The following is a 27,034-nucleotide window of genomic DNA, read 5'->3' as shown; positions in this document are numbered from 1 at the left end:
TCAGCTGTTTGAACATAAAACGTGAAGCATAGAAATAGCGCACATAGAACAGATCTACCGCTTCTTAGACTTGCTTTCAATGAGAATGACAGATCTATAACTGACATTTCAGTCCAGATACAAGGCAAGGTTGGGTTGTTTCCGGCACCTGGGCTGACAGTTGTCCAACCCTGCTCTAGAAAAAAATGGGTGGCCCTTGAGCTCAGCACAGCTCGCCTCAAACCACAACCTTGTCATGCAACACAACAGAGGTGTGAAATTTAAATCTGAAAGCCACTAATGTTTTTCAAGGTATCAGCCCACAAGCAAAATGCAATTTTAGTATGAGCTTTATTTAACATGTTGTATGATAGTCTACCAAACACTTGGATACAAAATAACGTATTCACTTATGGTGGTACAAAATTGTCAGCTCTGTTCAAAAACTGTCATTTGATTTAATTTGATACTTTTCTGCACAGATCTGTGTTATTTTGCACCACAAAAATGTTGCATGTGATGCCAAACACCTTAACAAGTCTTTTGACACTTAGCAGTAGGCAACTATTCAGCATGAGCTTCAACCCTAAATGTGATTAGTTGATTGGCCTTCTCCCCATGCAGGTCGACAGAGGACCAATGATAAAGGTGATTCCGTCTCATACAACAACAATGTGTTTGAAAACATCAGTTTAAGTATGCAAACCCAACAGAGACAGGCGACCACTGCATCCATCCAGGAACAATGCATTTATGAGAACAAAACCATTTTAATCTCACTCTGTAACGGTCGTCTTGTGGTGAATGAGCGGACCAAGGCGCAGCGGGTGTTGAATACATAATGAATATTTATTAACAGAACGACGAAACACGAAAACTCTTTAACAAACTACAAAACAAATAAACGACGTAGACTGACCTAAAACATGAGAACTTACAAATACACGAAGAACGCACAAACAGGTACAGACTACAAACAAACGCTACAGTCCCGTGTGGTACGAAACATACATACACGGAAGACAATCACCCACAAACAAACAGTGAGAACAGCCTACCTTAAATATGGTTCTCAATCAGAGGAAACGTCAAACACCTGCCTCTAATTGAGAACCATATCAGGCAACACATTAAACCCAACATAGAAACACAACACATAGAATGCCCACCCAGCTCACGTCCTGACCAACAAAAAAGGATTAACACAATAACTAGGGTCAGAACGTGACACACTCTGACATCCTTTTTCCTCTTTTTATTTGAGTTCATAGATATTTGTAGCCTTTAGCCAATTTTCAAATGTGGTAGTATTGTTGTATGATGCTTTACTATCCCAGATCAAGGTATTGTTGAATCCATCAAACATTGGACCAGTGTGTCTTGAATACTAGCTCACTTGAACATGTCCAAGCTACAGAAATAGTTATTTAGTATATCTGACAATCACCCATAAACTCCTACCCTACATTCACTCTGGACATAAATTGGATGGTTGCCAGTTATATAATTACATTGTATATAACGTTTTCCTCTTGCTGTCATTTTTAATGTGGCATAAAACCTTAATGTGCATGTGTGAATCACTCTAGATAAGAGTGTTTGGGCCAATGAATGTAACGTCCTCAACTGCTGCTTAGGACTTATTTTGTATGAGCTTTGCATTATATACATTTTCTGACTTGGAGATGAAAAAGTCAAACCTAATATATCAATCCTGTAAACATGTATTGCTAAAAAAAAATCAGGAAACGGGTTTAATGTACTGTTCATCTGCGTTACACATGCAGATTCATGACTTTTCAGTTATATATAAGTACGCATTGGTTGTGCCAGAAAAGGCTTAACAACTCTGACTTCCTGTTTCAGTGTCAACATTGTTGTCAATGCTGTGGTCTACTTTTACTTAACTGAAAACAACTATGGTGCAGCCTCTCACAACTACCACTCAGTAATGTTGTGGCCACTTCTGCAGTTTTCTCCATCGTTGACTGCAGTATGCTTTTTGATGTGGAGTTTTTCTCACAGTTTCATGACATTAACCATAGTCTTCATAAATTCTCAAGTCCCCTCTGTTCACCAAAGTCAGAGAGAAATTATCTAAAAGGTAGGATAAGAGGGTGTGAGAATTGGAGGAGAGGTGGTGATGCATGTGGGTATTTTTCACATTTTGTTTTGCTGGACAAAATCTTAAAACTAATCTTAAAACCTAGCTGCCCATTATAACATGATACTCTTTCTTGGTCTAGTTCTAATCTGAAAATAATTTTTAACACCTAGCTAACTTTTGCTATTTTACTTGCCTTGATTCTAAATACATTTTTATTGTATGTTTCTTGCCAAAGTAGAGCTTTAAGATAACTATGTAATGAAAAGCGTTAAACCATAGTATTATTAAGTGTGTAAAAAGAAACAGATTCACATGAGCTGTGAACTCTCTGTTTCAATCCAACCTATGACCTGGGTGGGCTGAGTATCTGCATGCTGTTGCAAACTGTTTCAATGTTTTATTATAGTATGTGAAAGGTATTTCTAAAGCTAATATGGATGTTTGTGTATTTTAGAGTACAACTACAACTTAGACTGGTGAATCCAGAATGAATGCAACATCCACTAATGTTGATTGAAAAATAGTGAAAATAGCTAATTCTGGATTCACCATGCTAACTACAACTAGGGCTACAAGTTAAACCATTATCAGTAGTTAAACCCTGTCACGTTCCTGACCTTATTAAGGTAGCCTGTTTGCACTGTTGGTTTGTGGGTGATTGTTTCCTGTCTTTGTGTTCTGCACCAGATAGGACTGTTTTCGGTTTTCACATTTATTGTTTTGTTGCTTGTAGTGTTCACGTTATATTCTTTATTAAATCATATTGAACACTAGCCGCACTGCGTTTTGGTCCTCTCCTTCATCCCAGGAAGAAAGCCGTTACAAACCCAATGGTGAAAAAATCACATTGGGTCTGTAAATGGGTCTGTAAATGTACATAATGTCACTGAAGGCGTGTTGTGTGGTAGAGGGTAGCTAGCACCCACCTTCAAGCTAACATGAGATTTTGAGCACAGAAGCACTAGACTCACACACATTGAACCTGCTCTGTGAGGAAATTGACACGAGAGATGCAATGGTGATATAAATGATAGTGGTTCACACAGCAACACAGAGGACGTAAGTACAGTGCATATCTTGAGGATTTGGATGCAGGTGTCTTTAACTAATAGATATGGTGTATTCAAACAGATTTGTTCATTCCATCTTAATTAAAAAATGTATATTTTAATGTTAAAATTTTTATTATTTTAACTGCACTATGGAAAATCAGTCGAATATGAGAACGGAATGCTTCTTGAACGGGGCAGATTTTGTATTCATCTTCTGTTAAATCTATGCCCTGAGAGACGTGCATATGCTTTAGGTCCACAAGACTCCACACTTCTGTGTCAGAATCTTGCAACAAAAACTGCGATAGAACTGCAATACTCAACATACTTTAATGTCTAGCATTCAAAATAAAATGTATTTAATTTGGAAACTACACAAAAAACATTTCTGTCATTCCATGCATGTTTTCAGTGTTTGATACAAGCCACACTTCACGTACTGAACCTCTTGTAATCACAGGATGTGAAGGTTGAAAAACTACTGAAATTTAGTGTTTAAGTAACTATCTTATCTTTGTCGTTGCTCTTTTTGGAACAGATGTCGGTGCTCTATTCTTCTGTTCTGCATTTGGCAATGCTTCTGAGTCTCCACTCAGGTAATGTGAAATGCTTTGACAAAACCTCTTCATACATGATACGTTTAGAGACTGCACTTACTATGAAAACTGTGTACGCTTAAGGTACAGTTTTGTTCTAAGGGGGAGGGGTGGGGGTGGAGAATCGTAGGTCAAATTATCATTTATGATTGCATAAGACAGAATCAGTGCCTTTACAACTGAAATATGAAAATTATGGAACTGAAATGAAAAGTGATTGCTGAGGGAATTGCTGTTTGGTTTTACACTTGTGGTAAATATAGTAGACAGACCCTACATTTATTGACTTAATACATTTGTCCCAGCCAGTATGGAGCTGGGAAGTGAAGTGGCTTAAAATAGTTTTACAATTGTCATGAGGCGTATCACCACCTGAACCAGTTTATCACCTGTTTTCTCAGATCAACATTGATCTATTTTTCTACAGGTTTACAGAACCTAACTACACTGTCAAATCCAACAGCAGTCATACTACACAAAGGAAATTCAGTGACGATCCACTGCACCCACAATTTACCCAATGACATTGAAATATTTACAGTAACTATAAAAGGAACAGAGGTGCTGTGCTTTTCTCAGTTTAACATACAAGAGTGGCTGGTGTCGAAGACATGTAAAGAAAGCATACAAATTAATTGGAATAATGAGACCAGAGAAATCTTCTTTTCACTGATGAAGCTACAGATAAATGATTCTGGACTTTACTCTTGTGAAGTGAAAAGAGCTGCACCTCCACCTGCACAAGTTTTCTCAAAAAACATAACTATTTGTGTAACAGGTTAGTGATCTCTGAAAATACTTGATAGAACTACAATCTACATGTAAAACCATTATGATCACATGATATGTGAATGCTACTTGCCTCCAAATTGAAAATATTTGTCTACAGTTTAAACTCTTTGTTTACACTTATTTCTGCATCTGCAACTTTCTGTTTGTGCATCCAGCCCCTCCTGCAGTGTCTGTGTCTGATGTAAAGGAGCCCAGTAGTGGACTTCCCATGTTGCTGTGCTCCTCTCAGGGGTTTTACCCAAAGACCATAGAGCAGGTGTGGTTTAGAGATGGTCAGCTCCTCAACACCAGACTTTCAGACAGGCAGAGAGAGGTCAACACAGATGGTTCCATCACCGTCCACTCCTACCTGCCTCTGTCCTCAGGACCCAGCAAGGCTGGCCTCTATCTCTGCTGGGTCAACCACTCTTCCCTCAGCCATCCCATCACTGTCAATCACACAGTCATGTCCAATGGTGAGAGCTAAGTGTTAATAAATCAGGATTACTAGTTGACAATGTATTCGGTTGATTTCTATATCTATGTAATATAATGTTGGTGCTCTCCACAACTTTTCCATAATATCTTGTGATAGAGTGTACTCCAAAAGTATTGGGACACTGACATATTTTTGTGGTTTTGGCTCTGTACTCCAGCACTTTGGATTTGAAATTAACTGTTTACAAATTACAGCACTTTTTGTACATTGTCCCCCTATTTTACAGGACAAAAAATATTGGGACAAATTCACTTACATGTGTATTCAAGTAGTAAAAAGTATTTGGTCCCATATTCGTATCAAACAACGACTACATCCAATTTGTGACTCTACAAATTTGTTGGATGCATTTGCTGTTTGTTTTGGTTATGTTTCAAACGGTTCACCCAATATGGATGAAAATACCCTCAGATTAAATCTAACAGTCTGCACTTTAACCTCATATTCACTGTATAATTTCAAATTCAAAGTACTGGAGTACAGAGCCAAAACAACAACAAATGTGTCACTGTCCCAATACTTTTGGAGCTCACCACCATTCAATCACCATTCTAAGAGGATGGTGGATCCATTTTTCAATATACTGATCTAACTTCTATTCTTTCTGGCAATAATTATGTTTTGGGGTACTGTATGTCAATAATTGTTTCTCATTATTTAATGAATATCACACACTTTCCCTGATGTTTTTTAGGTTTCCCAGTGAGTTGGCTATTTATTGTGGTCAGCATTGGAGCAGTCTTGATTCTAGTGGTCCTTATCATCATGATCTTCAAGTGTACACATTTCAGTGAGTAATTAGCTTTCCTGTTTCGCATGCTTGACATCGTGATAGCATGATATGATATATTAAAGATGCACTCTGGGATCTTAAGCTCAACAAATTCATAACATATTGCACGAATGAGGTTTGTAACATCACACAAATTGCTAAATTCATATGATATAATACGAATTGCAAAATTCGCAACATGACACAAAATGTATGATGTAGTACACAATTGGATGACGTAGTACACAAAAAACAGGGACCCGTCTTGGCTCGTGAGCACCACTTTCAAACTACTGGCTGAAATTATACAAGAGTTTGAGAGTGCATCTTTAAGTATCAAGCACTAGATGTGTAATGCATTAGAAAACAGTAAAAAAATGTTATCTATTAGTGCACATTTCCAATTACAGTACAAGTCATAAACATACAGTAATGTTTGGGAGTCAGGCTTTTTCTAGGGGAATTATTTGTGACATATTTCCCAATCAAACATATTTTGTTACAGTGCATTTGGTCCAGTTTATCAATGTCAAATTGATTTTTATCCAGAGAGAGTCAAACACCTTTTTCCTCTTGGAACATCCCAAGAACCTGTCCACACTGTCTCCTCCGTGACTGAGAACATCATCTACTCAACACTGGGAGACCATCATCCAATCACTCTCTCCACTGCTATACCAACATAGACAAGGGATCAACAAGCAGTACTGTACCAATAGGGCCATAGACAGTACCACCTGATGTACCAAATCCTAGGATGGGATCCTAGCTGCAGATGAATCATGTAGGACTTTCTCAGAACCACCATGTTTGGGACACTTGACTGGGGAATACAAAAATATGAATTTGCTCGTAGGCTATCTATTCTAATGATGTGTATAAAAACAATTTGATGTTGAATGGTTGTCCATACTGTAATGCCTCTGATTATGTTAATCTCAGATAATCCAGTGATGACTGTCATTGATACCAGTAATAGTCTCTCTATGTCTGGGTAGCAGCCCAGTACAATTCCTCCTCCCAGCTGCCCACTGCACTGAGGCTAGGAAACACTGTCACCACTGATAAATCCATGATAATTGACAATTTCAATAAGCATTTTTCTACAGCTGGCCATGCTTTCCACCTGGCCACCCCTACCCTGGTCAACAGCCCTGCCCCCCCCCCCCCCCCCCACACGCAGCAACTTGCCCAAGCCTCCCCATTTCTCATTCACCCAAATCCAGATAGCTGATGTTCTGAAAGAGCTGCAAAATCTGGACACCTACAAATCAGCAGTGCTAGACAATTTGGACCCTCTCTTTCTAAAATTATCCGCCAAAATTGTTGCAACCCCTATTACTAGCCCTTTCAACCAATTTCGTATCATCTGAGATCCCAAAAGATTGGAAAGCTGCCGCGGTCATCCCCCTCTTCAAAGGGGGAGACACTCTAGACCCAAACTGCTACAGACCTATATCTATCCTACCCTGCCCTTCCAACGTCTTCAAAAGCCAAGTTAACAAACAGATCACCAACCATTTCGAATCCCACCGTACCTTATCCACTATGCAATCTGGTTTCCGGGCTGGTCATGGGTGCACCTCAGCTACGCTCAAGGTCCTAAACGATATAACGTCCATCGATAAGAGACAATACTGTGCAGCTGTATTCATCGACCTGGCCAAGGCTTTCGACTCTGTCAATCACCACATTCTTATCGGCAGACTCAACAGCCTTGGTTTCTCTAATGACTGCCTCGCCTGGTTCACCAACTACTTCTTAGACAGAGTTCAGTGTGTCAAATCGGAGGGCCTGTTGTCCGGATCTCTGGCAGTCTCTATGGGGGTGCCACAGGGTTCAATTCTCGGGCCGACTCTTTTCTCTGTGTACATCAATGATGTATACATCATCGCTCTTGCTGCTGGTGATTCTCTGATCCACCTCTACGCAGACGATACCATTCTGTATCTGGTCCTTCTTTGGACACTGTGTTAACAAACCTCCAGACGAGCTTCAATGCCATACAACTCTCTTTCCGTGGCCTCCAAATGCTCTTAAATACAAGTAAAACTAAATGCATGCTCTTCAACTGATCGCTACCAGCACCTGCCCGCCCGTCCAGCATCACTACTCTGGACGGTTCTGACTTAGAATATGTGAACAACTACAAATACCTAGGTGTCTGGTTAGACTGTAAACTCTCCTTCCAGACTCACATTAAGCATCTCCAATCCAAAATTAAATCTAGAATCGGCTTCCTATTTTGCAACAAAGCATCCTTCACTCATGCTGCCAAACATACCCTCGTAAAACTGACCATCCTACCGATCCTCGACTTCGGCGATGTCATTTACAAAATAGCCTCCAACACTCAAACACTCAAGACAGCAAATTGGATGCAGTCTATCACAGTGCCATCTGTTTTGTCACCAAAGTCCCATATACTACCCACCACTGCGACCTGTATGCCATCGTTGGCTGGCTCTCGCTTCATATTCGTCGCCAAACCCACTGGCTCCAGGTCATCTATAAGTCTTTGTTAGGTAAAGCCCGCCTTATCTCAGCTCACTGGTCACCATAGCAGCACCCACCCGTAGCACACGCTTCAGCAGGTATATTTCACTGGTCACCCCCAAAGCCAATTCCTCCCTTATCTTACCTCATTTGCACACATTGAATATAGACTTCCTTTTTCTCTATTGTGTTATTGGCTGTATGTTTGTTTATTCCATGTGTAACTCTGTGTTGTTGTTTGTGTCGCACTGCTTTGCTTTATCTTGGCCAGGACGCAGTTGTAAAAGAGAACTTGTTCTCAACTAGCCTACCTGGTTAAATAAAGGTGAAATAAAATAAATACAAAAATAAAATTTAAAAAGTGATATGCCATTAAAAAACATATTACATTTTATTTCCGTGAAATGTATTTTTGATGGAGACCTCCCTTAGAGAGCAACTTGTATAAACACAGCATACTATCATACATTTAGGACATGTAGCAACAAAGCAATATTTATTTTTTTGTGTAAATTTACAGTATTACTGGATGCGGCACCATATAATAGTAGAATGAAAAGTACGTCGGAAGCATTTTTGTGAAGCTCTCTCTTTCATGGACTTTCGCTGACAATCAAAATACTGGAGTAAGTGGATTAACTTTTAAATTTCTTTTGTATTGAATCTTTGATTTCTATTTCCATGAAGTGTCTTGTCAGTAGGGTATTGATGTTGGATGTATATCCATTAGTAATGAAGTTAAGATGACAAGTTAGTGTGATGATGATTGAAGTGATGCTGAAACAGCCAGCTTGTCACTAACATCCGGAGGCTCAGTTAGCTACGTTAGCTAGGTAAATAAGGTTGTGGAATGCATACTCTAGTTATTGCATTGTCGTTGTCGACACCTTTTCCATAAACACGTTTGGCTGTTTTGTCAGCTACCTGCTTCGTATTTTATATAACGTTGAATTTTGCAATAGCTAGTTAGGTAGGCTAGCAAAGTTACTACCTAGCTAGCTAACTAGCAAGCCTGTACAGCGGGTGTAATTATCTTGTAATAGCTAACCATATAATTATATCCTAGCAAGCTAGATAACTACTTTTACAACTCGCCAATAAAGACATTGGATTGCTAGGTAATTTCTGAGGGCTGAACGTACTCAACTATCTACAGTTCTGCAATGGTCGATATGCAATGTACTCTGTACTTGCATGTACTGTTTATTTACTTATGTCTCTGATGGGTTTGGTGTTTGACTGTATTTACAGTTGATGTTGGCCAATTTGTCAGCCATGATGACCCATGGGTTTAAGAGCAGTAAGCAAGACTTCATATTCGGACCATGGAAAGTGACTGCAGCAAAAACCCACATTATGAAGTCTAAGGACATTGAACGGTAAACTGTTCCAAGTATTTTGCCGATTTTTGTGTCAGACTAAACTTTTTCTTTAATGTTGTCTGTTTAGTATTCTTAAGGTTTAGTCTACATTGGGGAGCTTGTTTATCGACTTGGTCGTACTTTAAATATTTGCACACCAACATTAATCATTCAAATCTTGTCAACTTACTTGGCTCGCTACATTGAGGTTAGTTGTTCAGGTTTCAATCTTGACAGTTTTGTCCCAGGTTAGGGGAGGAGATGCACATGCCCTCACTCCCAGAGATGCTGTTTGGGGACAACGTTCTACGCATTCAGCACACAGACGGCTATGGCATTGAGTTTAATGCCATCGATGCCCTTAAGAGGGTCAACAACATGCAGGACTCTGTGAAAGTGGCCTGTGCACAGGAATGGCAAGAGAGCAGGTACAACCACTATCATAATACCACTGTGATAACACTATCCACCTTCATTGTCTATATGCTTGTGAAATAAATACAACAACAAAAAATGGCATTTTTAAATTGTTTCGATAAAAAGTGTTGAATAATCAGTCAATTACCAGTCCCGTTATGGAAAATGGATCTGAGACTGTTGTCATGTGGTTGTATTTCCAGGGCCGATTCTGAACACTCCAAAGAGGCTGTGAAACACTACGACTGGACATATACCACAGACTACAGAGGCACTTTGTTAGGAGAGGACCAGCAGATGAGGGTGAAAGGCCTTTCAGTTCACACTGTGGATACAATACAATATCCCAAACAAACACATTACAAAATAAGGGGCAAATCTTAATTTGAATTTAAGTCAAAATTTAATTTAGTCTCACATTGATACATGATTAAATGTATATTTGACATACAGTACCGGTCAAAGGTTTGGACACACCTACTCATTACAGGGTTTTTCTTTATTTGTACAATTTTCTACATTGTAGAGTAATAGTGACGACATCAAAACTATGAAATAACACATATGGTATCATGTAGTAACCAAAAAAGTTAAACAAATCAAAATATTTTATTTGAGATGCTTCAAAGTAGCCACCCTTTGCTTCATGAGGTAGTCAGCTGGAATGCATTTCAATTAACAGGTGTGCCTTGTTAAAAGTTTGTAGAATTTCTTTCCTTAATGCGTTTGAGCCAATCAGTTGTGTTGTTACAAGGTAGGGGTGGTATACAGAAGATAGCCTTATTTGGTAAAAGACCAAGTCCATATTATGGCAAGAACACCACAACGGATGATCTCTATGTGTGGTTCCCACCGTGAAGCATGGAGGAGGAGGTGTGGGGGTGCTTTGCTTTGCTGGTGACACTGTGATTTATTTAGAATTCAAGGCACACTTAACCAGCATGGCTACCACAGCATTCTTCAGCGATACGCCATCCCATCTGGTTTGTGCTTAGTGGGACTATAATTTGTTTTTTAACAGTACGATGACCCAACAGATCTCCAGGCTGTTTAAGGGGTATTTGACCAAGAAGGAGAGTGATGGAGTACTGCATCAGATGATCTGGTGTCCACAATCACCTGACCTCAACCCAATTGAGATGGTTTGGGATGAGTTGGACCGCAGAGTGAAGGAAAAGCAGCCAACAAGTGCTCGGCATATGTGGGAACTCCTTCAAGACTGTTGGAAAAGCATTCCAGGTGAAGCTGGTTGAGAGAATGCCAAGTGTGTGCAAAGCTGTCATCAAGGCAAAGAGTGGCTACTTTGAAGAATCTCAAATATAAAATATATATATATTTTTTTTACAACATGATTCCATATGTTATTTCGTAGTTTTGATGTCTTCACTATTAATCGACAATGTAGAAAATTGTCAAAAAAAATAAAAACCCTGTCCAAACTGTTGACTGGTACTGTAAGTGGAAGACAGGATTCACCCCCAAGTCATTGGCTGCGTTTCAGGTCGTCTATATTGCAAACGCCTGCCAGATCTCTCGGTGATTAACATATCAACTAACCACACCATATGGTATGTCAGTCTCTGACGGCCGACTGCACCGTCAATGATGTGGAACACAACCATCGGCTGATGCAATGCAACAACTGCAATATAGTACGCCTGGAATGCAATTTTTCTTTCGCATAGGCATAATATTCATTATCTTATCTCAAGCTGTCTATTGCCTTATTCATTAGGAATCAAATTGAGGCAAACATGCCGAAACAACGAGAGACCTACCTACCTGAATGTGTCCAATAATTTAAAAAAAAATGTTCAGTTGCAAAACGTTTTAGTTTTTTGCTACGGTTTGCACTAATAAATACACCTCTTTCTTCCATCAGGCGACAGAAACGTTGGAGCGCATCGACATGGAGAAGCTGAAGGCGCGAGAACAAATCATGTTCTTCGATGACGTGCTGCTGTTTGAGGACGAGCTTCACGACCACGGCGTGTCCATGATCAGCGTCAAAATAGTGAGTGCCACTTTCAGACAGGAACTGACACTTTATGATGATGCACATTTGCCTCATATGATGTCTGTGGCTGTGTGACAAGCACCAAAGGACATTTCCTTGCGGGGGCTGTAAGACCAGGAATAAAAAAAGCCTTTTTATATTCACCTACAGTACTTATGTTTAATGGATTTTCTTAAACGCTTGCATCATTTGTTCTGAGGAGTGACTTACTCTCTTGTTACCCACTTGTGTGTGATACAGAGAGTGATGCCCACCAGTTTCTTCCTGCTTCTGCGGTTCTTCCTGCGAGTGGATGGAGTTCTGATCCGGATAAATGACACGCGGCTCTATCACGAGGCAAGTGTGACTGGGCTTTCCTGGGAAATGGCAATCGATTAACGGTAACCACCAGAATGGATGTGCATTGGAGTCAAATTCTGTGGATAACTTTAGAAGGAAATGGACATCACTATGTAACTTCAACTACATAATGGCTATGCCTACTTATGAAATTACTCATCGCTTACAAAGGTTTTCTTTACAGACTGGAAAGAATTACATGATCAGAGAGTTTAGCACTCGGGAAAGCAAAATTTCAGAATTGAAGGTGAGATTTTTCTTCTCTGTTTGAAAAGTACATGTGTAGCGGAAGTCCGCTGGCAAGTCAGCAAGCTCAGCATCGTGCAGTGACATCACTAAAATATTGTCCAAAACATTCATGCTACATGCGTATATGTCACTGTGCAGCTGATGCAATCATACCACTATTGTAAATGGAGAACAATTAGTCAATGGCAATATCTAGAAAAGACAACGGCATTTAGTTTTTCTCTCTGCCTTCCAGAACGTCCCTGCTGCTCTGTATACTGACCCCAACGAGATCGCCCAGCACTTAACTCTGAAGCTGACCGAGTGCGAGAAGTTGGAGCTCCCTGAGACAGGCCCCCATCCAGGGGACACAGAGGCCCCCCAGTGATGGAGAGCAGGCTGGGTCCTGTGATTGGACATCAAATTCTCCTGTCTGGACTTAAGATGAGCGTCGGCCAACCAGGGCAGAGTTCATTCTCCCTCCGCTCTACAAAGAAATACATTGTTTTTTTAAAACCGAAAAACACTGCACCTGCCTCCCTCCATACACAGGAAAAACACCAGTTAATGGAACTTAATTTTGGCATTTTCAAGTGGCCTCTTATTTTTTGCGTTATTTCACATTTCCTCAACGCAAATATTTTGGTCGGAAAATTGTGATAATTGCGTCTTTTATATTAGAACTCCACATAATGGGTTTGTTGAATTCCACATAACGTAGTCTGATATTTGAATGTTGTGCTATGTTAAATACACCCAGACTTGGTTTGGCTATCACAGAGATAGCTATTATAGAGATCCATTCCTCATGTTATCAAAATGTTGAAAGAGCCAGTGTAAATAAATTAACTTTTTGTATGTGTTTAATCTTTTACTGGACATTGGATCTTGATTAGAGGAGAGCTCACTGCTGAAGTCGAGGAGCCCCTCTGTTGTGCATCTCACTTTAATGACATCTCACTACCTTTCCCCTTTTTCAAACTAAGATTTTGATCTAGCTAGCTGTTGTAATAGAACGGTCTCCTTACAGAACCTGCTCAGCTCTGCTTGTTTTATTGTATTCAAGATAAATGTCAACTAATAAAAGTCTTTAGCCTTAACATGCCAACATTAAATGTTGTAATACATTTTATCGTAGTGGTTGCGTATCATTTCTGTATTGAATACAATTTCGAAATAATCCACACTAGAGACATGAATCACCAGAGCGGAATGGAAAGTACTTGTTTACCTTCGGACATTTTATGCTGCAGGACAGAACACCATTCTCACGTGTAGCTATCAAACCAAGCTGATTTGGGCAAAGGGAGAGTTTATAGCTAATATGTGTTAAATCCGAATGTGGGAACATAAGCAAAACAGGTAATGTTAGCTATGTTTTAGCATTATATAACGTTAGCTACAGTTTTCAAGCTAGCTAACGTTAATTAACGTTAGCCCATAAGCTATGTTATTAGCTAGCTAACATTTGCAAAATTGAAACTGCTAACTAGTTATCTTCTAATCTAATGCCACTGATGTAACGTTAACGTTCTCTATCAGTTAAAGATGCCCAGGAACGGAAGAAAAGCAGCAGCCGGAGATGAAGAGGTCGCTCCCAAACATAGGAAAACAGACTCCAATGGCGTCCCCTCTCCTTTCTGCTTCGACACCCCAGACACTGTCTTCCAGAGCATAATTTCCCCAGTGGGACAGGAGGAATTTTTCACTGACTACTGGGAGAAGAAGCCCCTCCACCTCCAGAGGTCTGACCCAGGCCTGGCCTCCTACTACAAGTCTCTGTTCCAGCTCTCAGACCTGAAGGGGCTGTGCGCCCAGGGCCTGACATATGCCAGAGACCTCAATGTGTGCCGCTGCGTCCAGGGAAACAAGACTGTGTTGAACAAGGAAGGCCGTGTCAACTACAGCCAGCTCAAGAAGGACTTCAACCAAAAGGCCACCATCCAGTTCCACCAGCCTCAGAGGTTTAAGGTGAGAGTAGTGGACATGTGTTTATCCACAGTGTTTTGTACTCCTGAATCGTGGGTTCTGGTCTGTGATGGTATGAAACACGAGAACATGTTTTGTGCCTACTGAACTTGACTCTGCTCCTGTAGGGCAACAGTATGTGGGGAAGGGTTTTGTCCCAGTCTAGCATTATTACCTTCACACCTGATTCAGCTTGATTGTATTAATTATGACTGTTGATCAGTTGAATAAGGTATTATTAGATCTTGGCCTGCCAAAACTGCATCCCTGTAGAAAAAGGAGTGACGGTCCTAGTTAATGCAGCACTGTGGCAGTGGCTCTGTGGTAACAGAAAGGGACTGGTAGTGACAGATATCCTTTAGCTAAGATGTTGTTTAGCTCAGATTCAGATTTGCCTATTTTAAATTTGAAAGCCTTGAACTAGGATATGTTGGTGAACACAACAGGAATTAAAATCTATTGCACAGAAATATCTGAACATCTTGATCATTCCATATTTGTGCAGAGCTGAACCCAATACTATTCTATTTGGAGATTCTAAGATGCCAGCTCTAACTGTGTGTCTCCAGGACGAGTTGTGGCGGATTCAGGAGAAGCTGGAGTGTTTCTTCGGCGCTCTTGTGGGCTCCAACGTCTACATCACCCCACAGGATTCCCAAGGGCTACCCCCACACTACGACGACGTGGAGGTACAACACTGAACTGGCCCCAAAATGGTCCACATCAGGGTAGTGTTCAGTGGGAACCAAAACATATCATAGCTACCCATAAGAAACTAAAATTTGTACTTTACGTTTCAAATTTTGCTACAGTGTTCCCTACTGAACATAATCCTGGCTGCAACGTTTGTAGTATAGCTTGAGGGTTAGACAATATTTAATAATGTTTTACCCACTTCATATATATATATGCTGTATTCTAGTAATCCTATATAACTACTGCTGTACATAGCTTTCCTATTCATATGCTGTCCATACTGTCTACACACCATCATATATATATATATATATATACTGAACAAAAATATAAACGCATCATGTAAAGTTTTGGTTTCATGAGCTGAAATAATAGATCTCCGAAGTTTGTGTTGTACATATGTGTTTACATCCCTGTTAGTGAGCATTTCTCCTTTGCCAATATAATCCATCCACTTGACAGATCTGGCAAGCTGATTAAACAGTATGATCATTACACAGGTGCACCTTGTGCTGGGGACAATAAAAGTCCACTTTAAAATGTACAGTTTTGTCACACAACAAAATGCCACAGATGTCTCAAGTTTTGAGGGAGCATGCAATTGGCATGCTGACTGCAGGAATGTCCACCAGAGCTGTTGCCAGAGAATTGAATGTTAATTTCTCTACCAGAAGTGTCGTTTTAGACAATTTGGCAGTAGGTCCAACAAACCTCACAACGGCAGTCACGTGTATCCACGCCAGCCCAGGACCTCATCCAGCTTCTACACCTGCGGTATGGTCTGAGATGAGCCACCCGGACAACTGATGAAGCTGTGGGTTTGCACAACCGAAGAATTTCTGCACAAACACACAGACCATCTCAGGGAAGCTCATCTGGGTGCTCATCATGCTCTGGAACTCTGCAACTTCACACAGCCATTGAAGAGGAGTGGGACAACATTCCACTGCCCTCAATCAACAGTCTGATTATCTCTATGCAAAGGAGATGTGTCACTCTGCATGAGGCAAATGCTGGTCACAGCAGATACTGACTGGTTTTCTGATCCATACCCCTACTTTTTTTATTTTTGGTATCTGTGACCAACAGATGCATATCTGTATTCCCAGTCATGTGAAATCCATAGATTATGGCCTAAAGAATGTATTTCAATTGACTGATTTCCTTAAAAACTGTAAATCTTTGAAATTGTTACATGTTGCTTTTATTTTTGTTCAGTGTATATAGTTATATTCTGGACACAGACATGGCTCATTATGCTATTTCTTCATTTCTTTCTTAGAATTTTGGGGATTTGTGTGTATTGTTTTGTAATGTTCGTTATTACTGTTTGAGCTAGAAACAAGTATTTTGCTGCACCTGCGATAACATCTGCTAAATATGTGTATTTATCCCCAGGTGTTTATCCTCCAGTTGGAGGGCGAGAAACATTGGCGTCTGTACAGCCCCACGGTGCCCCTGGCCAGAGAGTACTGCGTGGAGCTTGAGGAGCGCATCGGCAGCCCCACACACGACATCATACTGAAGGTACGTTAGGAGCAGGGTGAAGCTGCCCGTAATCTGGGGTCGGTTTGCATTTATTGGGGGAAATTGCGACATACATTTTGGGACTTTTAAATTAATGATATATAGTCGTGGCCAAAAGTTTTGAGAATGGCACAAATATAAATTTTCACAAAGTTTGCTGCCTCAGTATCTTTAGATATTTTTGTCAGATGTTACTATGGAATACTGAAGTATAATTACAAGCATTTCATAAGTGTCAGGCTTTTATTGACAATTACATGAAGTTGATGCAACGAGTCAATATTTGCAGTGTTGACCCTTCTTTTTCAAGACCTCTGCAATCTGCCCTGGCATGCTGTCAATTAACTTCTGGGCCACATCCTGACTGATGGCAGCCCATTCTTGCATATTCAATGCTTGGAGTTTGTCAGAATGTGTGGGTTTTTGTTTGTCTACCCGCCTCTTGAGGATTGACCACAAGTTCTCAATGGGATTAAGGTCTGGGGAGTTTCCTGGCCATGGACCCAAAATATCAATGTTTTGTTCCCCGAGCCACTTAGTTATCACTTTTGCCTTATGGCAAGGTGCTCCATCATGCTGGAAAAGGTATTGTTTGTCACCAAACTGTTCCTGGATGGTTGGGAGAAGTTGCTCTCAGAGGATGTGTTGGTACCGTTCTTTATTCATGCCTGTGTTCTTAGGCAAAATTGTGAGTGAGCCCACTCCCTTGGCTGAGAAGCAACCCCACACATGAATGGTCTCAGGATGCTTTACTGTTGGCATGACACAGGACTGATGGTAGCGCTCACCTTGTCTTCTCCGGACAAGCTTTTTTCCGGATGCCCCAAACAATTGGAAAGGGGATTCATCAGAGAAAATGACTTTACCCCAGTCCTCAGCAGTCCAATCCCTGTACCTTTTGCAGAATATCAGTCTGCCCCTGATGTTTTTCCTGGAGAGAAGTGGCTTCTTTGCTGCCCTTCTTGACACCAGGTCATCCTCCAAAAGTCTTCGCCTCACTGTGCGTGCAGATGCACTCACACCTGCCTGCTGCCATTCCTGAGCAAGCTCTGTACTGGTGGTGCCCCGATCCCGCAGCTGAATCAACTTTAGGAGACGGTCCTGGCACTTACTGGACTTTCTTGGGCGCCCTGAAGCCTTCTTCACAACAATTGAACCGCTCTCCTTGAAGTTCTTGATGATCCGATAAATGGTTGATTTAGGTGCAGTCTTACTGGCAGCAATATCCTTTCCTGTGAAGCCCTTTTTGTGCAAAGCAATGATGACGGCACGTGTTTCCTTGCAGGTAACCATGGTTGACAGAGGAAGAACAATGATTCCAAGCACCACCCTCCTTTTGAAGCTTCCAGTCTATTATTCCAACTCAATCAGCATGACAGAGTGATCTCCAGCCTTGTCCTCGTCAACACTCACACCTGTGTTAACGAGGGAATCACTGACATGATGTCAGCTGGTCCTTTTGTGGCAGGGCTGAAATGCAGTGGAAATGTTTTTGGGGGATTCAGTTCATTTGCATAGCAAAGAGGGACATTGCAATTAATTGCAATTCATCTGATCACTCTTCATAACATTCTGGAGTATATGCAAATTGCCATCATACAAACTGAGGCAGCAGACTTTGTGAAAATTGATGTTTGTGTAATTCTCAACTTTTGGCCACGACTGTACAGTGCCTTCAGAAAGTATTCAGACCCTATGACCTTTTCCACATTGTGTTACGTTACAGCCTTATTCTAAAATGGATTAAATGAAGTGTTTTCCTCATCAATCTTCACACAGTACCCCAGAATGACAAAGTTAAAACAGATTTTTAGAAAATGTTATTTACAAAAGTATTCAGACCCTTTGCTATGAGACTTGAAATTGAGCCCGGGTGCATCCTACTTCCATTGATCATCCTAGATGTTTCTACAACTTGATTGGAGTCCACCTGTGGTAAATTCAATTGATTGGGCATGATTTGGAAAGGCACACAACTGTCTATATAAAGGTCCCACAGTTGACAGTGCATGTCAGATCAAAAACCAGGCCTTGAGGTCGAAGGAATGGTCCGTAGAGCTCAGAGACAGGATTGTGTCGAGGCACAGATCTACATGGCCAGGCACGACTCCAACACCATCATTAAGTTTGCAGACAACACAACAGTGGTAGGCCTGATCAACAACGAGACAGCCTATAGGGAGGTGGTCAGGGACCTGGCCGGGTGTTGCCAGAATAACAACCTATCCCTCAACGTAATCAAGACATAGGAGATGATTGTGGACTACAGGAAAATGGAGGACCGAGCACGCCCCCATTCTCATCAACGGGGCTGTAGTGGAGCAGTTTGAGAGCTTCAAGTTCCACATCACCAACAAACTAGAATGGTCCTAACACACCAAGACAGTCGTGAAGAGGGCACGACAAAACCTATTTCCCTCAGGAGACTGAAAAGATTTGGCATGGGTCCTCAGATCCTCAAAAGGTTCTACAGCTGCAACATCGAAAGCATCCTGACTGGTTGGATCACTGCCTGGTATGGCAACTGCTCGGTCTCCGACCGCAAGGCACTACAGAGGGTAGTGCGTACGGCCCAGTACATCACTGGGGCCAAGCTGCCTGCCATCCAGGACCTCTACACCAGGCAGTGTCAGAGGAAGGCCCTAAAAATTGTCAAAGACTTCCGCCACCCTAGTCATAGACTGTTCTCTGTTACCGCGTGGCAAGCGGTACTGGAGCACCAAGTCTAGGACCAAAAGGCTTCTCAACAGCTTTTACCCCCAAGCCATAAGACTCTTGAACAGGTAATCAAATGGCTACCCGGACTATTTGCATTGTGTTCCGCCTTTGTGGTAGAGTGGCCAGGCGAAAGCTACTCCTCAGTAAAAGGCACATTACAGCCCGCTTGGAGTTTGCCAAAAGGCACCTAAATATTCTCTGGTCTGATGAAACCAAGATTTAACTCTTTGGCCTGAATGCCAAGCATCACGTCTGGAGGAAACCTGGCACCATCCCTACGGTTGAGCAAGGTGGTGGCAGCATCATGCTGTGGGGATGTTTTTCAGCGGCAGGGACTGGGAAACTAGTCAGGATCGAGGCAAAGATGAACGGCGCAAAGTACAGAGAGATCCTTGATGAAAACCTGCTCCTGAGCTCTTAGGACCTCAGACTGGGGCGAAGGTACACCTTCCAACAGGATAACGCCCCTAAGCACACAGCCAAGACAATGCAGGAGTGGCTTCGGGACAAGTCAATGTTCTTGAGTGGCCCAACCAGAGCCTGGACTTGAACCCAATCGAACATCTCTGGAGAGACCTGAAAATAGCTGTGCAGCGACGCTCCCCATTCAACCTGACAGAGCTTGAGAGGATCTGCAGAGAAGAATGGGAGAAACTCCCCAAATACAGGTGTGCCAAGCTTGTAGCGTCATACCCAAGAAGACTCGAGGCTGTAATCGCTACCAAAGGTGCTTCAACAAAGTACTGAGTAAAGGGTCTGAATACTTATGTAAATGTGATATTGCATTTGTTTTTATTTTCTTTACCAGTATCACAGACTAGACTCTTTGGTCCTGTAAAAACTTGCTATATGTCAAATATTGTGTGCTTGGAAAATAAAGAAATGTGACTCTGGATGACAACATGATGATGTTTATTTCTAATAGTAGGGCTGTTTTCCTAAAGAAGTTTTACCCGCTTCGTGTTTTGTTTCCTTGCCACGATACTGAGTATCGCGCTACTGATGTTGTCCCGGCCCAACTATAAATGCCTCATGAGCTTAGATTAACTGTCATACACTATCAGAACCCAACATTTAAGCCTGTTTTACTTCATTGTTTGCAAACAATGTAATTGTAAACAAACACTGTGTAGCTTCAAAACAAGTTTTAACCATTTTAATACCATGGACGGTCAGTCCTTGCATCCATAGCTTTGTCTATGAATTTGACCAAAACTGGCAGGGTGGCCATGCATTGATATTGTTTGAACTGCAGATTGCCACTTAAAGGTTAAGCTTGAGAGAAAGGAAGCTGATCCTAGATCTGTACCTAGGAGAAACTTCACCCCAGAGCACGTACTTTACACACAGCACAGGGTCAGCAACATGGGTCCCAGGGACAAGGGTCAAGCACTACTGAGCTTTAGTGAGAGAAAATGCATGAGAAGACACACTTGTCTGATAACAAGTACAACCAACCGGCACCATTAATTCACCAACTATTGGTTCTGAATCACAAACATTTTTGTGCTGTGACCAGGCTAGAGCTTTAGGGGTTTCCTGTCGACTAAACAAAACCAATGTCTCTCTAGGCAAGACCAGTCAAAGGCCACAACCCGAAAGTAATCCGCAGTAGTGCACTTATGAGTCTTGATCCACATTTGGAAAATGCTTCATTGGAGTATTTTTGCAACATAGTGTGACTTGTGGCTTGAGCTATTTGAGTGAGAGGGGTGTTTGTTCTTTCTTTCCATAGGCAGGTGATCTGCTCTACTTTCCCAGAGGAACCATCCATCAGGCGGACACCCCCGTGGGAGTGGATCATTCTACCCACCTGACCCTCAGTACCTACCAGAACACGTACGTGAGACTCACTGTGGCACCTAAGAAATTGATACCAGCGACCCTCTGGTTGCGAACTCATTCCTTGAAAAGTAATACGCGCAATGCTCACTATTAAAAACCTGATATTTTATTTATACAGCTATTAATATCATGATGTTTCAGCCATCAATGGCCTTAGTCAGAATTTGCCAACTCGTAGCCTGACAGATCTTCCCCTGGGTTTCGAACTGGCTATACCTCTCTAACCTCAACGCTATCTCAGCCCCACCACTTCTTCATTCTCTAATTTGAAACAATGGAAATTCATAATCTTGATGTGTAAAGTTACTTCAACTTTTTTCACCTCAGGTCATGGGGAGACTATCTGGCCAACGTGTTTCCCAATTTCTTGTATGACTCCCTTAAGACCAGTGACATCACCAGGAGGGTAGGCATGCCCAGGAGAATCTTGATGGTGAGGTCCACTTCCGTACTCTGTTCCAACACTTAAACATTTCATCCTTCCTTCTGTCCTTCCTTGAGGGAAACACTCATCTGCCATGGTCAGATTGGTGAATGTGAGTGATAACTTACAGTTCAGTGATTTACCTAAAGGAGGAATAAGGAATTTGCACTGAACGATGAGTTGAATGTTTAATGTCTAAACTTTAGTTGTCACTATGGTTGCATGTTTTGCTAAATTCTGCAATTTCGTTTCATCATAGAAAAAACAATGTATGCCTATTGAAATAGTGGCCTATCTGTGTAGTTCAGTCTTATCTACTGCTATCTATTAAGCACTATAACATTGTGTGTGTACCAGGGAGCCAACGCAGCCCCAGACACAAGCAGGCAGTTGGCCTCATTATTGAGGAGCGTGGCAGATCAGATGGAGAGGGGTGAACACGAACTCCGTGCCGGGGACATGAAGAGGGACTTTGCCCTCCACAGACTGCCACCTTATACACCAGAGAAAGATGACATCACATCGTCAGGTGTGTCTTGCTGAATAATATTTAAAAGTCCAATGAGTAGAATGTTTATTACAGATGGTGTGTGTTGCCCATAGAATGTGAAACAGTAACTGGACACAGCCATATTCTGAGATATAAATGAATTTGAATGAGAAATGGACAGTGGTGTTTTTCTACTAAGAAGTGATGTTTCTGTACAGGCTACAGATATGCATTTAAATAGTGATGTGCATTGATACTTTAGAATACACCTCTTAAGTTTTTCTGACAGACTTAACATATTTGTTAACATCTGTCCGGACGCTTGCTGAATCTGAGCTAAGCAGGGAGAGTAACATTTATAGTAAGGTCTGGAAAATAGTGTTGGGGCATTGAATATGGATAGGTACAGTATCGCTAGCCACTTTGTTCTGGATCGGGGTCTTTCTATAAATAATGGGGCCAATGTGTAACATTGGGATCAAAATTTCAAACTGGTTTGAAACAAATGATTTTCCATGCAGCTCATGTGTACTTAGAGGAATATATGCAAATTGTTCCATAACTCCACCTATACAACATAGGCCTAGGACTATACATCCTTTAAACAGGGTTCATACAGACATTGGCAAGTCAAATTCATGGACTTTTTCAAGCACTTAATTGTAAGGACATCAATGTTATACAATTGTGCGGCCTAGCGGTTAAGAGCATTGGGCCAATAACCGAAAGGTTGCCGGTTTGAATCCCCGAGCAGACTGAAAAATATGTCTGTGCCGTTGAGCAAGACACTTAACCCTAATTGCTACTGTCATTCACTCTGGATAAGAGTGTCTGCTAAATGACTAAGATGTAATCATTTAGATTTATGTACAGTTGTAGTCGAAAGTTTACATACACTTAGGTTGGAGTCAATAAAACTTGTTTTTCAACCACTCCACAAATTTCTTGTTAACAAACTATAGTTTTTGCAAGTCGGTTAGGACATCTACTTTGTGCATGACACAAGTAATTTTTCCAACAATTGTTTACGAACAGATTATTTCACTGTATCACAATTCCAGGGTGTCAGAAGTTTACATACACAAAGTTGGCTATGCCTTTTAAACAGCTTGGAAAATTCCAGAAAATTATGTCATGGCTTTAGAAGCTTCTGATAGGCTAATTGACATAATTTGAGTCAATTGGAGGTGTACCTGTGGATCTATTTCAAGGCCTACCTTCAAACTCAGTGCCACTTTGCTTGACATCATGGGAAAATGAAAAGAAATCAGCCAAGACCTCAGAAAAAAAATTGTAGACCTCCAAAAGTCTTGTCCATCCTTGGGAGCAATTTCCAAACGCCTGAAGGTACCACGTTCATCTGTACAAACAATAGTACGCAAGTATAAACACCATGGGACCACGTAGCCTTCATACTGCTCAGGAAGGAGACGCGTTCTGTCTCCTAGAGATGAACGTACTTTGGTGCGAAAAGTGCAAATCAATCCCAGAACAACAGCAAAGGACTATGTGAAGATGCTGGAGGAAACGGGTACAAAAGTATCTATATCCACAGTAAAACAAGTCCTATATCGACATAACCTGAAAGGCCGCTCAGCAAGGAAGAAGCCACTGTTCCAAATCCGCCATAAAAAAGCCAGACTATGGTTTGCAACCAGCTCTGTCAGGAGGAATGGGCCAAAATTCACCCAATTTATTGTGAGAAGCTTGTGGAAGGCTACCCAAAACATTTGACCCAAGTTAAAGAATTTAAAGGCAATGCTACCAAATACTAATTGAGTGTATGTAAACTTCTGACCCACTGGGAATGTGATGAAAGAAATATATGCTGAAATAAATCGTTCTCTCTACTATTATTCTGATATTTCACATTCTTAAAATAAAGTGGTGATCCTAACTGACCTATGACAGGGATTCTTTACTAGGATTAAATGTCAGGAATTGTGAAACATTTCAACTCAGTTTATTTGGCTAAGGTGTATGTAAACTTCCGACTTCAACTGTACATGTGGCTCTGGGAAAAATGAAGACCACTGCAAAATGATCAGTTCCTCTGGTTTTGTTATTTATAGGTATGTGTTTGGGTAAAATGAACATTTTTGTTATATTAACTTTTGACAACATTTCTCCAAATTACAAATAAAAATATTGTCGTTTAGAGCATTTATTTGCAGTAAATGACAACTGGTCAAAATAACAAGAAGGATGCAGTGTTGTCTGACCTCGAATAATGCAAGACAACACAATACTAATGTTTTAATTTAGGAAGAGTTCAGAAATCAATATTTGGTGAAAATCAGGGTTATTCCAATCACAGCTTTCATGCATATTGGCATGCTCTCCACCAGTCTTTCACATTGATGTTGGGGGACTATGCCATTCCTGGTGCAAAAATTCAAGCAGCTCGGCTTTGTTTGATGGCTTGTGACCATCCATCTTCCTCTTGATCACATTCCAGAGGTTTTCAACAGCTTTAATAAGTTGTCCAGAGTAGGAAATCATCACTGGTATCCTAGTTAATAGAAAGACCAGTCATCATCTTGCTGAAACCAAGCCTTTTGGAACCAATGCTTGCGTTGTAAATAATAAAGGAAGGAGACTTATTCCATGGTCAAAGCCTGCCTCTTGTAGATCTGAAAGATTTAACTCAGTAATATGGTACCTGTCATGGCCAAAGGCGAAGAAAGCAGCACAAAACTTTAGTACCTTCCTTCAGAACCAAGAGTATTAAGTTTCAACTCCCGAGTGGCGCAGCGGTCTAAGGCACTGCATCTCAGTGCTAGAGGCGTCACTACAGACCCTGGTTCAATCCCGGGCTGTATCACAACCGGCCGTGATCGGGAGTCCCATAGGGCGGCGCACAATTGGCACAGCTTCGTCCGGGTTAAGGGTTTGGCCGGGGTAGGCCGCCATTGTAAAATAAGAATTTGTTCTTAACTGACTTGCCTAGTTAAATTAAAGGTTAAAAAAAAAATATATATATATATATATATAATAAGTAACAAGAGTATTAAGTAACTAATATGGTACAACTTATAGCTATCCAATCCTTTCAGAGCTACAAGAAGTTCCCAGGAGGAGTTTAATGTGCAATTGGGCATGAGTGTACATGTATTAGCCTAGGTCCTTCTCTCTAGATCAAATCTGTGTGTGTTCTTCACAGCTGGAAAGATGCCTGCTTTAGAAGATACGGTGTGTCTGAGGTTTAAAGACCACATCCTGGTGTCTTTAGAGACGTGTCAAAGCTCATCAGTAAGTGCCTTCAGTTGTAACAGTTTACATATTTTACCTAGCTGCTCTTGGACTAAAGTGTGTGTTTGTGTGTTTAGGATGGGTCGGTATCGTTGGTGGTTGATGTGATGCACTCTCTGAGGAACAGAAGGGAGAAACACATGATGGGACAGAGTGGTGATGATGATGATGATGATGATGATGATAGTGGTGGTGATGATGATAGTGGTGAAGAGGAGGAAGATGCACCCTCTGAGGTAACCTGGCACATTTTGCATAGACAATGTATTTAGTTGACAATACAATATTATGTATGGATATAGGATTTTAGTTAAAGTACCTCTACCATTTGGATATTATATAGGATTCTTAAAGTAGATTATACACTGCCAGTCAGCCAGGATTTGAATGGTTTATGAATGAAGATGTTTTTGTTACTGTAATTCATATTGACCCTCATCAAAGTATTGAATCAGAAGCTATATGTCTGTAGATAACGCCCAATTCCTGATATTTTGATTACACAGGCAAAATGCATTGTCATGTCTGAAGCTGTTTGTAAAGTTCTGTCTGTCGTCGTATCTCTCCGCCTATCTCCTAGACCCCTGGCATGACCTTCCCCTTCGAAGACCTCCCGGCCATCAGGCAGCTGCAGGCGGGACAGCCCATCCCTGTGTCTCAGCTAAAAAGGCAATTGGACAATGACAAAGTCCAGATGGCCCTGGTGCTCTGGTCAGAGGGCCTGCTGGAGGTGTGCTAATACCCCAACAGCATACTCTGACACCAACAACCACTGCTTTCCATTTGGTCACACAATAAATCAAGAGTCCTTTATTCTACGGTTTACTTCATCTCGTTTAAACGTGTGTGTGTGTGTAGTATGCGTGTGTGTGGTGTGTGTGTGTGTGTGTGTATCTGTTTCCAGATTTGAAACAACTGTAAATGTAATATTGTAACACACTTTATCGACTGGAAACATCAAATACATCAACATTGCTTGGGCAAAGCGGGGGAGTAGACACAGGGATGTGGTTGGCTCGATCTGAGTCTGCTCACAGGCTCTTAACACCCCCAGAGCTTCCAATGCAAAGTGTCTATGCAAACAGACTTTCTTGGTTCCACAGGTACACTGTAGTTGAAGAGATCTGTGAACTTAGGCTGGATGATATGTGCTCTGAGGAGAGCAGCAGTTATCAGACCTGGCCTTTCTGCCACCCATGCATGACAAAAAAACATTTCCCCCCTTCCCCAAAAAATAGAATAGTCCCAGTAAGCAAGTTTGAAAATATTTATTTTCCAGAAGTTGAAGTTGGGTTCAATTTAGGTTCTGAATGAAAGTTGAAACCTGAACCAAACAAAGAAGTATATAGCCCAAATCAAGGCTTGTCCAGACTGGACAAAATATAGACGTCTATGATTGGTTCAGATTTGGTCAGGACTAAAAACCAATGTGGAAATCTAGGCCGGTATGGACAGGACCCCAAAAATGTCAAAGGCATCG

At 41.3% G+C, this 27,034-nt stretch overlaps 3 protein-coding genes across 4 annotated transcripts; all 3 read left to right on the top strand.

Moving 5' to 3' along the window:
* Positions 1 to 3,712: 3,712 nt before the first annotated feature.
* On the top strand, positions 3,713 to 6,827 carry LOC120056772 (H-2 class II histocompatibility antigen, A beta chain-like). The gene is made up of 4 exons (XM_039004979.1): positions 3,713 to 3,734; positions 4,682 to 4,981; positions 5,699 to 5,794; positions 6,326 to 6,827. Exons 1-4 carry the CDS (start codon positions 3,713 to 3,715, stop codon positions 6,460 to 6,462), a joined length of 555 nt encoding a protein of 184 aa, XP_038860907.1. The 3' UTR covers positions 6,463 to 6,827.
* Positions 6,828 to 8,824: 1,997 nt separating this feature from the next.
* tiprl (TIP41, TOR signaling pathway regulator-like (S. cerevisiae)) lies at positions 8,825 to 13,766 on the top strand. Of its 2 annotated transcripts, none has more exons than XR_005477852.1 (8): positions 8,825 to 8,898; positions 9,524 to 9,651; positions 9,882 to 10,061; positions 10,254 to 10,353; positions 11,933 to 12,064; positions 12,308 to 12,447; positions 12,591 to 12,653; positions 12,891 to 12,944. XR_005477852.1 is itself a non-coding variant. In XM_039005174.1 (8 exons), exons 2-8 carry the CDS (start codon positions 9,527 to 9,529, stop codon positions 13,020 to 13,022), a joined length of 828 nt encoding a protein of 275 aa, XP_038861102.1. In that variant the 5' UTR covers positions 8,825 to 8,898; positions 9,524 to 9,526; the 3' UTR covers positions 13,023 to 13,766. The 2 variants fall into 2 exon arrangements, 1 of the variants encoding a protein (XP_038861102.1); XM_039005174.1 differs by having other exon boundaries at positions 12,308 to 12,403; positions 12,891 to 13,766.
* A 110-nt stretch (positions 13,767 to 13,876) lies between these two features.
* Positions 13,877 to 26,367, top strand: riox2 (ribosomal oxygenase 2). The gene is made up of 10 exons (XM_039005173.1): positions 13,877 to 13,996; positions 14,177 to 14,605; positions 15,172 to 15,291; positions 16,697 to 16,825; positions 21,279 to 21,382; positions 21,716 to 21,821; positions 22,170 to 22,341; positions 25,466 to 25,554; positions 25,632 to 25,790; positions 26,135 to 26,367. The coding sequence occupies exons 2-10, from the start codon at positions 14,183 to 14,185 to the stop codon at positions 26,291 to 26,293; spliced, it is 1,461 nt and encodes a 486-aa protein (XP_038861101.1). The 5' UTR covers positions 13,877 to 13,996; positions 14,177 to 14,182; the 3' UTR covers positions 26,294 to 26,367.
* Positions 26,368 to 27,034: the final 667 nt, after the last annotated feature.

The sequence above is a fragment of the Salvelinus namaycush genome, chromosome 12 (assembly GCF_016432855.1).
Source record: "Salvelinus namaycush isolate Seneca chromosome 12, SaNama_1.0, whole genome shotgun sequence".
In the NCBI taxonomy this organism is placed as follows: domain Eukaryota; kingdom Metazoa; phylum Chordata; class Actinopteri; order Salmoniformes; family Salmonidae; genus Salvelinus; species Salvelinus namaycush.
Note: the sequence above shows the minus strand (reverse complement) of the source record. Positions and strands in the feature narration are given on the sequence as shown.

Coding starts and splice junctions, on each gene's coding strand:
- LOC120056772 (XM_039004979.1), top strand. CDS start 3,713: ATGCTTCTGAGTCTCCACTCAG. Junction 3,735..4,681: donor GCTTCTGAGTCTCCACTCAG/GTAATGTGAAAT, acceptor TTGTGCATCCAG/CCCCTCCTGCAGTGTCTGTG. Junction 5,795..6,325: donor CTTCAAGTGTACACATTTCA/GTGAGTAATTAG, acceptor ATTTTTATCCAG/AGAGAGTCAAACACCTTTTT.
- riox2 (XM_039005173.1), top strand. CDS start 14,183: ATGCCCAGGAACGGAAGAAAAGCAGCAGCCGGAGATGAAGAGGTCGCT. Junction 14,606..15,171: donor ACCAGCCTCAGAGGTTTAAG/GTGAGAGTAGTG, acceptor GTGTGTCTCCAG/GACGAGTTGTGGCGGATTCA. Junction 22,342..25,465: donor AGATGACATCACATCGTCAG/GTGTGTCTTGCT, acceptor TGTTCTTCACAG/CTGGAAAGATGCCTGCTTTA.
- tiprl (XM_039005174.1), top strand. CDS start 9,527: ATGTTGGCCAATTTGTCAGCCATGATGACCCATGGGTTTAAGAGCAGT. Junction 9,652..9,881: donor AAGTCTAAGGACATTGAACG/GTAAACTGTTCC, acceptor GTTTTGTCCCAG/GTTAGGGGAGGAGATGCACA. Junction 12,654..12,890: donor GCAAAATTTCAGAATTGAAG/GTGAGATTTTTC, acceptor TCTGCCTTCCAG/AACGTCCCTGCTGCTCTGTA.